Source organism: Eretmochelys imbricata, chromosome 17 (genome assembly GCF_965152235.1).
Source record: "Eretmochelys imbricata isolate rEreImb1 chromosome 17, rEreImb1.hap1, whole genome shotgun sequence".
NCBI classification, from domain to species: Eukaryota; Metazoa; Chordata; order Testudines; family Cheloniidae; genus Eretmochelys; species Eretmochelys imbricata.
In genome coordinates this window covers 3198337-3210854 of record NC_135588.1, presented here as the reverse complement: position 1 = coordinate 3210854, position 12518 = coordinate 3198337, and the positions used below count along the sequence as shown (strand labels likewise).

Genomic DNA, 12518 nt, shown 5'->3' with positions numbered 1-12518 from the left:
AGGTGCTGCTGTTGTTGCACTAACTTATTCTTCCTCTCCTCCCATGTAAAGTTTGCAGCTAACCATCATCGGCCTAAGGGGAAATCTCAAACCCAGGTTTCCCACATGGCAGCATGTAGTACTAGCTCCTAACCCCGGATGGCATGCCTCAATCTTCAGCCTCTGAAGCCTGTAGCTTTATCTACTAGGGTATACGCTGATAAAAACTGTTCTCCAGTTGAATGGTACTAGGTGCTTCAAGCAGGGAGCACCTGGGCTTGGTCCCTGTCTTGGGTAATGTACTTTTTGCCCCATTACACCAGTCACCGTAAAGAAAACCCTTAGCACCTTCTGCTACTTGTTACAGTTAATGAGCATGCTCTCTGTGGCAAATGGAACAATGCAGCTCACATATCTATAATGAGAGCACATCTAGGACCTACCCATGCTATGGCTTAGGAGACTTATAGCTTGGTTTCTCTGACAAAGCTAGAATCTTACACATCCATAGCACATAACCAAGTCCTAGATATATAACAATGCTCTTGGGATTTGCCACAGAACACCCTTTGTAGCTTGTATCTGCTTCAGTCCTTTCAAAGGAGTAATGGACCCTCTCCAGTTTCTGTTAGATTTGCTAATAGCCAATTCCCTGTTAATTTGACTTTGCTCCTACACTTTTGTGCCTCTGGGCATTTCTTCTTTCATAATGAAAGGAGCCTGAGCAGTCTTCCTCCAGGAGTCTCCTCTACTCCTCCCACACAGGTAATAAAGCTAATCTGCATATCTAGCCATTTCAGTGTTCTTCCACCTCATGACATACTCTCCCAGCAAAGGGTTTTCTCAAATAAGGACTGTCCAAAGGGCAGGTAAAGCCTTTAAAAAACAAAGAGCTGATATCAACTGGTTCTGGTTAGCTCTTTTCAAAGCTCTCTGGGCTAAGTCCTGACACCGGGCACACTGGGGCTTTGTCTTCACTGGTGTTAGCTAATTTGTTAAAACCCTAGTGTAGACAATGTAATTGGTATTGGTAAACCTAGGCTTTCCTGGTTGAAAACCAGATGCCTGGCAATCCTAGTTGAAATGCTTTTTCTTTTTGACATGCTGTTTTCCCAACTGCTCCACTGAGTGATCTCTTCGCTGCACTGAGTCAGTATGGTAATGCTCACAACCTGTGTCACTGGAGGGGAGGAGGCACAGGGGTAGAGCAGAAGAACAGATCGCTAACTGGAAAGCAATGTCCAAAATTCCCAGCTTGACAATAAACATTCTCTTTCCAACTGATTATTTCACATTAAGGCTGGAACTCCATTGACATCTTGGAGGACCAAAATATGCAGCTGAATTACCAAAATACTTTGTCCTCTGAGGTGCCTGGGTTCTTTACCAGTAACTGGAAGGGAGGCACCTCCACAGATCCACACTCTTAGGTTAGTAGGAGCAATGGGAGGTGTTTGTGGTAACCTTTCAAGGGGGCGCTTTTCTTCTTCATGTGGGCTTGCAACACCCACTGGACTTAACCACCTGGCAGCCAGACCTTAGGCAAGACTTAACCTGTTGGAGCTCCCTCTCCTTGCCACTACTGTTCTCCTCCTTCTGTTTTTTTCTTATTTATTTGTTTTTTAGGGTTTTAATTAATTTATTTTCTTTCCCTTTTGTTTTTGTTTCCCCCACCTAGTCATTGTATCTGTCTGAACACTATAACCTTTATACCAGGTCTGCACCACATCACCACAACGAAAGGCCTTCCCCGGGAATCCTCCTGCTGCCGATTGAGAATCAACGCGAAGCATGATCAAGGGCAGAGCTAGCAAGACTTACTTTATCCTGGCCATTGAGCTCCTGGTACGGAATGTGTGCAGGCAGGTAGGTGTGGAGGAGAGCGCAGAAGGCCAGCCCATCGCTCCAGCTGCTGCTGAAGTTGGTAATGTCGATGTTCTGTGGGAGGAAACAACAAAAACCATTACTGAGCGGTGCTAACATCAGGCAATGGCCAGAGTGAACAGCCCTTGTAGCCAGTGAAGCAGGGCAGAGTCAACATCAAAATAGATACAGAAGAACATGAGGGATAACAGGTGGCTAGAAAGACTTTCTCTGAGCTCTGAAGCTACTAAATTCTGTCCAGCTGAGTGCTGCATGGAGCTCCAGCTAAGTGGCTAAGGCCTTCTTGTAGCCATCCTTATGTGCAGCTGGGGGAGACTACAAGCTTCCTGGGTCAAGATGGAGAGCTGATGTTGGAACCCTAAAATGAAACAGAAGGCTACTATGGGCTGCGCTGCAGAATTCTCTGAGCTGCATCTGGCCTGCAGGCTGCACCTTGCCTAAGCTTCTTGAACTGTCCCTTTGTGGGGCATTGCCAGTCTCCGTTCACTACAGAAACATTGCGTTACTTTTTCATTTTTTCGCTCTGTTCTATATGAGCACTGGGCAGATGAGGAATCCAGGTGGCTGGTTTCAAACACCTGGGTGGAGCTCTGTTAAAAGTTAAGCTGGTCCCACATCTGATCGCAAACAAGGGAAGTATCTGCCGCCTTCCAGAAGGTAAGAAATGCCTTGTGCAGCATGAACCGTGGCTGGGGTTTTGCCTGCCCTGCCAGGAGGAAGGAATTTTTTCAGGCCTATCTGTATAATGGTCTGGCTCAGCTGCATCCCGTGCACCCCCTCATGGCCTAGGATCATGCTACAGGCAGCCTGTCTCAGTTTCCCCTCTTGGACTGTTCAAAGGAACTTCACTTCAGGCTTTTTCTTGGTCAAAAAATATTGCTCCTTGGGGACTGTTTATTAATATAAAAGAAACTGTAACTAAAACTCAACCCCCCAAAACAAAGTCCATTCATAAAGCCACACAAGCCAAGGTTTCTCTTCCTCCTCTAAGGCCTTGCTGCCTGGGGCCTTTGCAGTCCCTCGCCTGCCTGGTCAGGGTCTCTACCTACCTACCTGGAGCGCTTTCCTCACTTTCAGCGGAGTCTGCCACAGCTTCCTGAGCTTTCCCCCTTCATTGCAGCCTCCTGCTACTCTGTAGGGCGGTCATCCCAATGTTTTCCAAGCATGGCTCAGTCTATCCAAGGTTGGCTAGCTCCAGCCCATAAGGGGTGAGCCACCCTGTTATACTGACCTTGTTGCAACAGCTCAGACACAATTTCGCCAACATGTAAAATCAAAAGTCACCAATACTGAAAAACACTATTTTGTAATCAATTACAAGTTGCCTTGTAATAGGGATGCTTGTGGGGAGATGGATTTGATGAACAGTGAGTTGGGATAGCTAGTGCATTTGACCACACCACCTTCCCAGCCCTACTTACCAGACCCCTGCTTTAGTGAGGATGTGTGATTAACTCCTAAAAGTCAGCTCAGTGTGGTGGCATAAAGGGCCATCAATTGATGAAATACCAAGCTAGTTCTTAAGCCCTAAATAAATAACATACTTGTTCATTTAGCTCAAGGATGCACAAACTTGGCAACACTAAAGGCTACATTGGCAACTCTCCATGAGCCAGGCAGATGTAGCTAATTTACATGAATGTTGCTTGTATCTTCATATTCTGCACACAGACAGCACCTCCAGCTCAGGGTCACAGAGTACTTTACAAAGGTAAATAAAACGTTACCTCCTGTGAACAGGTGGGGAAACTGAGGCAGGGTTTAAGTGATTTATCTAAGGTCACACAGAGACAACAGCAGTTAGGAATAGAGCGTAGGTCTCCTGACTCTCCCTCTCATGATCTAACCTAGTTCTTCCTGCAAAAGACCAGTCTCCCTAGAAAAACTAGTCAATGAAATAAATACGACCTTCCCGCTAATGCTAAGCTACACCAAGAACAATAAAAGATCCTTGTGAAATGTAAAAAACTGACACAGACCTTTAGGCCTCAACTTGTTTAATAAACTAGTAGTTTCCATCTAGTCTGACCTCCTGTATAACACAGGACATAGAACTTCCCTACAATAATTCCTAGAGCAGATCATTTAGAAAAACATTGATTCCAGATCCAAACACCGAATTCCTGCTTTTGGTAGTATTGGTGGCTACTGGCACTTTAATAACCACATTGGCTATGCCTTCTCTGAGTAGGTCCAGAGGACATGCTGGTTGAGAAGTGTGTGTACTCGCACTCCTACCATTTCTAGCGCCAGTGAAGCTGCACTGATAGTGGCGGAAAAAGAGGAAAAAATCAAATACAGACACAGCTTTATTCACTGAGGTGGGCCCGCCTTCCCCTTTTCCCAGAAGGTGTGACAAGATGCTCTTCTCCCCTGGTACTGTAACCTAACGGAAGGTGGCACAGCAGAGGGAGATTGAGCCCTACTGGTGAAAACTGGAGGCTTTTAAAGTGTGTGTTGGCTGGGCTCAAACCCCAGGCAGCCTGTAGTTGAGGGGTACAGATTATAGGGATTATGGAAACAGACAGGAACTCTTTAAAAGAGACAAACCAAATAAGAGCTCTAAAACGCAAAGGCCTTAGCAGACACAGAGTATGCTGGGCTGGAGCAGGGACAGGGAACAAAGATTCTCTGCAGGGCCTATTTCTCAGGCATAATTGCAATTGAACGCATTTGTGGTTTAGCACTGAACATGAGAGCAGGGTGACCCTTCTAAACCTCTTAGTGTCACTGCTGTAGCAACACTGGCCTGCTAGAGAATGCTCATATCTAAGCTTGGCTTCTTGAATTCTAAAATGACAACAAAAAACAAAACAGTGGCTGGCTGTTGAAATTATAATGATGCTTAAAAGAAAGTAACAGCTCTGGATGTTCATTGCAGGGTATGAGATGCTTCCAGTATACTAAAGTGTTGTCTCTGTCAGTCACCCTGTCTCTCACATTGCAGCAGGTGTACAGTTCTCATAGCCCATTCCAATCAAACAACCCTTGTACTAATGCTCTACAGAACCTTGACACAAAGCCTCTACGACCCTTAATATTCTTTATTTAACTGTTTTTCAGCCACCTCCCAGATACACACAAGAGATGGATCCCAATACTCCTGTCATGCTGAAGATGACACACACACAATCAGACCCACTGATGCTGATGCCAAGTCTTTTAGTATAAGCTCTTCACTTATGGTGCCTCACTTATTATCCCGCATGGAATCTGTGCCAGCCTGTCCAATTGCTAGATGGCTGACCGTGATTGGGTGATTAATACAGTTAACAAAATAAGACTTTAGCTGAAAAGAACAGTATACTGCACTTTAAAAATACCTATACTTTTATTAATAAGATGGCTTCTGATTGGCTGAAGCGAATCTATATCTGCTCTGTAATCCAACCAGAATGCAGGTCTCCAGTAGCACAAGGAGTAGCTATCACTGCACCGCTCCAACAGCCACATGATATAATAAGTAGTGGACATCAGTCAATTGAGATAACAGAAATAAAGACCTAGCAGTTGAACATTGTACAAGATCAATGTCAACGTCTCCTGCGTTGAAAATAAATGTCTTGGCTTTGCTTGAGCATTAAAGTAACAGCAGGAGACCATTATCCTGTAACAATGATCTGTTCCCAGACTCCAAACCTTAATGAAGAGTGAGTTAATTGTATTAAGGAGTTGGGTGAGATTGGATTATCCTGCTTTCCTGCATCTTTCAGAGAAACAAGTTGCATGTTATCCACCAATTTACAGTTACTGGAGAGAGATTTACTCTCTTGCTTGCTTTCAGACTGACTCAGACATGGAGACCACTTGCACCATCAAGTACACTGTCACTGATTTATAAGGTTCTTGTTTTATAGCAGTGTTTAGTGACAGAGGGTGGAGATAATGTTTTTCTTATCCCAATGGTCAGGGAAGTGGACACAAGCAAGCTCTGCAATTCTCAGGGTTAGGCTTTCCCCCACTCCCTGGCAAAAGGACTGGACAGAGACAAGTCATGCTTTAATACTCCTCTGCATACAGCAACTTGGGCTTCAATAGATTGCAAGATTATAGTCGTCCAAGGGAAATGGTGGAAAGCCTATTGCTTAAGAAATTTCAAACTAGACTGGACACCATAGTAGTAAATGTACCGTAGGAAACTCTCCTGTATTGGCTGGGCAACAGACAAGGTATCTGGTTTAGGTTTTGCGAACAGAAATATCAACTGAGAAACCACTAGGAGTTGGATCTCTGTCCTTTGATCCAGCAGCTGAGCCTTCTCCCTGCCCCAAACCCAACGACTTCCACCTTTATGTCCAAAATCTCACTTGCCACCATGCAGGATTGGGATATGGACCTGGAGTGTGGGATAATGCTTTGGACAGAAATGAGTGGAATGGTGGGATTTTGCTTTTCTGGAAGGGTTTTGAATGTGAAATCAGAAGAGACCTCGAGGGGAGACATATGCAGAGATCTGACCTGTCCAATTTTTTTGACGTTCCAAGCTATAAAAACAGCTGTGCAACGGATGGGGAGGGCAGATGAGGGGAGGCTGGTCAGCTGGGAGCCTCTGGAAAAGCAGACATTCCCACGTCACTTACCAAAGCAGAGAGTGTACTCCCTGATACTCCCACACACACACAGAGGATCTGGCATGTTACCCTCATATCTTCCAGACTCCGCTTCTGACTGACGACATTCAGGACCAGGGAGGAGACAACAGTGGGAAAGACAAATATTATTTCAAACATCCACCTTAACCTTTGCCGGGAAAGGCTGGAGTGACATCAGGGAGCTCAGAAGAAGTCAGAGAGTCCAGGGGGAGGAGAGAGACTCCCATATGGATTACTGTTCTAACTAAGCAATGGGAAAAAGGAGAATCCCATTTGCAATCAGCTTCTGATGCATCTTTTCAGGTGAGAGAGACCCTCTGAAACCAGCCTAAGGATCACAGCCAGCAAAGAGGACAGAGGCTGCCTGAATGAGACTTGCCATTCAGAAGCTAATTCAAACTGCTTCTGCTGATCTGCTCAGACAAGCTTATTGCTCAAGTTGCACTGAGTGCTGGAGTGAAAAGTCCAGCACTGAGGAATTATGCCATTGCAAAGCTCTGGGATTTCAAGATGAAGTTCCTGCACAAGGCCCCATGAAGGGAGGTCAGACTACAGGTAAGTGACACTTCCTAGATCTCAGAGTTCAATCTCGAGCCTAGGATGGGAAGCTGAGAACAGTCAGGAACATTAGGTTTGATATTAGGAAGAACCTTCTAACAATAAGGGAAGCAAAGCTCTGGAACAGGCTTCCAAGGGAGGCTGTGGAATCCCCATCAGTGGAAGATTTTAAGAACAGGTTGGACAAACACCTGTCAGGGGGGTGGACTTGACCTCTAAAGGTCCCTTCCTGACCTACAGCTCTATGATTCTATGCACACTGAACTTTTTCAGAATACTTTACACCTTCAAAGCACTAGACACATTAATTCCCTCATTTGGGATGAATTCTTACTCTGACCTTTTATGGCCCAGCTTGATGTGAATGTATAGACCAGAGCAGACTGCCTTCACGCCAGTAAGACTCCAGCTCTTTTTGCTCTCCTGTTCCAATGCTGCAGGATTCTCTTCCCCAGTTTTGGTGTATTATTCTCTCCCACAAAAGACATACGAGATAAAACTGCTCAGTCCCACAATGATCACCAGCCTGGGGTCAGATTGATCCATTCTGTCAGGGTCTGCAGATTCAGATGTTTGTTAAGCTCCTCACTCTTGCTAGCTGATAATATGTGGAAGAGGGAAGCCCCTAGGCCAGAGGTTTTCAAACTGGGGGTCGAGACCCTTCAGGGGGTTGCAAGATTATTACATGGTGGGTCACATGCTGTCAGCCTCCACCACAAACACCGCGTTGCCTCCAGCATTTATGATGGTGTTAAATATATAAAAATGTGTTTTTAATTTATAAGGGGGGGTCACACTCAGAGGCTTGCTATGTGAAAGAGGTCACCAGTACAAAAGTTTGAGAACCACTGCCCTAGGCCTATATAAAATCAAAGTCCCTCATCTCTCCAACAAAATCCTCCAAGTGGCCAGAACCTAGTACGCCATTTACAAACAATCCTTGGATCCACATCTTATACATAATTAAGAGCTTGATGGCTGGGCTCTGCTGCTCACATACACCACCAGAGCAAAGCTAGTGACAAGTCGTTCTGACATCATCAATCGCCCAGGAGAAGTGAGTCAGAAAAGAAATACCATCCTGAACTTTTGTGCCAACTTCAAATCTAACTCTTTGTGAAGGTTCAGATCAAGGGATCAGTTAAAACCAAAACAAAAGAGAAATCCACTAGGGTGACCAGATGTCCCGATTTTATTGGGACAGTGCCGATATTTGGGGCTCCTATTACCTCTCACCCTCTGTCCCGATTTTTCACACTTGCTGTCTGGTCACCCTACCTCCAACCACCAAAGTGCTGTCTTCAAACCGTGTGAGTGCCAATGGCTTGTGTTTTCTCTGAACAAATCCTCCCCCACCTCAGACACAGAGAAGACTCTGTTCCATGATTTCATCCGATGTTCCCTGTTAAACACTGTTTCTTCTGACATTAGGGAATGCTGGTAAAATACAAGCCAACTGAGTGTCTGCCTCTGGACACATTTGCATCATTTCCAAGGTTCTCCAGTGCACTTCCAAGCTGCAGCTCCCCAACAGGCAACCCCAACAAATTCTTTCAGAGTAGAGGCACTCTACCTTCGTTCCTCCATGCAGAATCATTCGTTCTGGTGCAGCCAGACAGAAGTAAAAAAATGTAGGGATTGGCCACCTTGGAAGATATTCAAATCTATTGATTACTTTGGCAGTAAAATCAGTTCCACCCTCCTGCCACGCCTCTCCCTGCTATTCCACTACAGACAGACCATGGAGATGAATGTAGAATGACTTAACTTTGTGATCAAACCCCAGATGTTCAAGTTAATTACGGAAACTGTGTCAACTTGGGTCGCACCACACCCACCTGGCCTAGTGGAGGGTGCATTAATGAATTAACAGCCCCTACTTAGGGAAACTCATCCAGAAGTTAAATACAACACATCTCACTCACAAAGACATTGCCCCTCTAAGGCATACAGGAAGCACCTGCAGCATGTCACGTGAGTGGAAAACGGATCAGAGGTATGAATAGATTGCAAATAGGCACTTGTATGCTGATCAGCTGTGATGCATCAATCAAGCTGCATGACGCTTAATCCCTTTCTCATCTGAGATCACGGTGGCATAAATCTCCAAGTCCTTCCATAGTGGCATGGTCATGTAAATTGTGAAGGAAAGGGTCAGAGCTGCAGAGAACTGAGAAACCTGATGTTGTTAGATCGTTAATTCAAATGTAATTTACCACGAACACCTAGCCTCTCTCATGTTACAAAAACCACCTCTACTGCCCTCTCTCAAATTCTGGCTCCTGCCATTGTAACAGATGATGCATCTCATTCCCCAAGAAAATCTTGTCCCTTTTCCCCTTCACTCAGACACAGACAAGAGCAGGAAACACCCTTTCATAGAACATGGGAACATAAGAATAGCCACATCGGGTCAGATCAGTGGTCCATTTAGCTCAGTGTCCTGTCTTCTAACAGTTGCCAGTGCCAGATGCTTCAAAGGGAATGAACAGAACAGTGCAATCAAATGATCCATCTGCTATCATCCAGTCCCAGGTTCTAGCAGTCAGAGGTTTACGGACACCCAGAGCATGGGGCTGCATCCCTAACTATCTTGGCCAACAGTCATTGATGGACCTATCCTCCACGAACTTATCTAATTCTTTTTGAACCCAGTTATACTTTTGCCTTCACAACATCCCCTGGCAATGAGTTTCACAGATTGACTGTGCACTGTGTGAAGAAATACTTCCTTTCGTTTGTTTTAAACCCACTGCCTATTCATTTCATTGGGTGACCCCTGGTTCTTGTGTTACCTGAAGGGTAAATAACACTTCCCTTGTCACTTTCTCCCCACCATTCATGATTTTATAGGCCTCTATCATATCCCCACTTAGTCATCTCTTTTCCAAGCTGAATAGCCCCAGTCTTTTAAATCTTTCCTCATATGGAAGGTATTCCATAGCCTTAATCATTTTTGTTGCCGTCTCTGTACCTTTTCTATTTCTAATATATCTTTTTTGAGATGGGATGACAAGAATTGCATACAGTATTCAAGGTGTGGGTGCGTACCGTGGATTTATGTAGTGCCATTATGATAGTACTGTCTTATTATCTATCCCTTTCCTAATGGTTCCTAACATTGTTAGCTTTTTTGACTGCCTCTGCACACTGAGCAGGAATATTCAGAGAACTATCCACAATTCCAAGATCTCTTTCTTGAGTGGTAGCAGCTAATTTAGACCCCATCTTTTTGTATGTATAGCTGGGATTATGTTTTCCAATATACATTACTTTGCATTTGTCAACACTGAATTTCATCTGCCATTTTGTCATCCAATTACAAATGGATCTCACAAAACTGGGTAACTCTTTGCAGTCCGCTTTGGACTTAATTATCTAATATACCTGTAGCTGCATCCTGACTGGTGCTGAGGTACTGAGTCTAATGAAACAGATACTAACAAGCCTCCAATTTTAAACTCAGAAGAGCCTGTGACTCTTAGCTACTCATTCACCTCTGAATAGCTGGGTTACAAGTTTGGTGGTCTCGATTAGTTCTTAGTGGGCTTTTGTCAGCAACACAACCCCCCCCCACAGTTTTGAACAACTGAAAGTCTCTTCTCAGAAGAGGTACTGGTATGGAATAATATAGAGTGATGTAGGTCATGAAGGAGGAGGCATTGCTGGAGCCCTGTGGGGAGCTCAAGGTGGGAAGGGCAAAGTGAGAGGAAGCTCCAGATCACAACTGAGGTGCAGTGGCAGTTATGAGGAGGAATTTTGCCAGTTCATGGCCACAATATGCCCTGCTCTCACTTGTATCCTAATGTCTATCTCTATTTTGCCCTCGACATGTCTCACCTTTACAAGGGGTAAAAATGACCAAAAAACCGAAGCAAAGCTAAAAAGAAAAGAAGCCTCAGGTGACATTATTTACAGAACAATTTTTTAAAATTTATAATCTACTATAAATATGGTGGGCCAAATCCAAAGAGGTGTTGAGCACCTTCAATGCCTTGAGCTTAGCCCCTTCTTATGTTGTGGCTCTTTGCTTACAGATAAAGTGCTATTAAGACTGTGATAGCAGGCACACAAGGAAACCTTAAGTTCTTGTTGTACAGTGCCTCATCTGATGTCAGCGCATCTCTGACTCCAGGTCTTCAGTGCAAAGCAACAGGAAAAGTCAGGGGCTTCTGATGGCAGCCTGTTATAAGAGCAGCCCAAACAGTGTTGTCAAAGCAGATGACAGGCCGTGCTTCCAGCAATGGCTCTTTTGAGCTATAATTCCTTCTAAACCATGGGGTAATAAATTATAGACACATCAGTGGAACTGGACTGTGACTGGGAGGGAGAAAGTCTGCAATGAGGGGGGACTTTACAGTCATTTTTTCCCTTCCCCCTTACCATACAAAAACTCCCTGCTGCCAATCACAAGCCAGTGATCTGAATGGCTACCTTGTTGAAGGGGCCAAGGCAGCCTGTCTCCATGGTTCAGCCCCAGGCAGAATATAAACTAACACACTTGGAACAGAACTAGCTAAAACAAATAAGTAGAACAAACCAAATGAAATTGTCTGTTTTTAATGGCAGCACAGCACCATCTCACCAGCCCTACATTATGAATCTCTCCCTTCCTCCTGAATCAGCTGCCGAGGAGGCCCATATCTCCTCCCTGGAGTGAAAGTCTAAAATCTTTAGGGCCCTGTGTTTTCAGGTGGTTATATTTAGAAACAGATGCCTGAAAAGGAACCGCCCTTTCACTGAGCACTGATTTGCAGACTTGAACTTTGCCCCTTCTCCTGTAAGATTTGATCACAGTGCTTTGAAAGGCTGCCCCCAGGAGATTATCACACACCCCCCCCCCCCGTTACTGACAGTGCCATGAAATTGTAAATCTAATTTGAATGTATTAGCTCATAATGGGAAAGGGATGGGTTAGCAGGCTTCAGCCAAAGAGGCTCCATCAAGAGAAATGTGCAGACTCTGAACTTTGGTTAAACAAGCCTCTAAATATTAATATTCGTTGAGCAGCAGAACTGGCAAATGGGCTCCTCTTGCTCCTTTTCACCCAGCCTCCTGAGCACACATGAGACTCTGCACTGGAGTGTCTGGGAAATATGACACACCAGGAACAGGGGAGAATTACAAGTGTGTTTGTGTTCCGTTAACACTGACCAAAGGGCTGGATGCCTAAAATTAAAGGCCACAAGGATTCTTCTGCAATTACATAGTGCACTGGCGGGATTTAGAGCCAATTCCAGCCATCGATTTTCAAAGAGCAGTTTAGAATCTCAAATGATTTGCAAATTGGATTTAGTAGAATCTGTTACAGGGAAACATGATGAGATTACCTTACCATGCCTCTTTTTAATGTGCAATAACACACCCAAACCTCTTGGATTAAATACAAAAATCCAGAATAACCCGAGGAACAGGAATATTGTTAACTGTATAGAGATTAAATGGCCAGGTGACACTGGGGAGGAAGCCAAAAGACCTTCTATCCTTGCCTCCTCCAGGGTGTAT

General features: G+C 44.7%; 1 protein-coding gene across 1 annotated transcript in view; it reads right to left on the bottom strand.

Moving 5' to 3' along the window:
- The window catches only part of SPECC1 (sperm antigen with calponin homology and coiled-coil domains 1), a 106641-nt gene that overhangs the window by 10118 nt on the left and 84005 nt on the right, over window positions 1–12518 (bottom strand). Inside the window, exon 11 of the mRNA XM_077836737.1 lies at window positions 1801–1917. Coding sequence (XP_077692863.1) covers window positions 1801–1917 — 117 coding nt within the window. The remainder of the gene's footprint in view (window positions 1–1800; window positions 1918–12518) is intronic.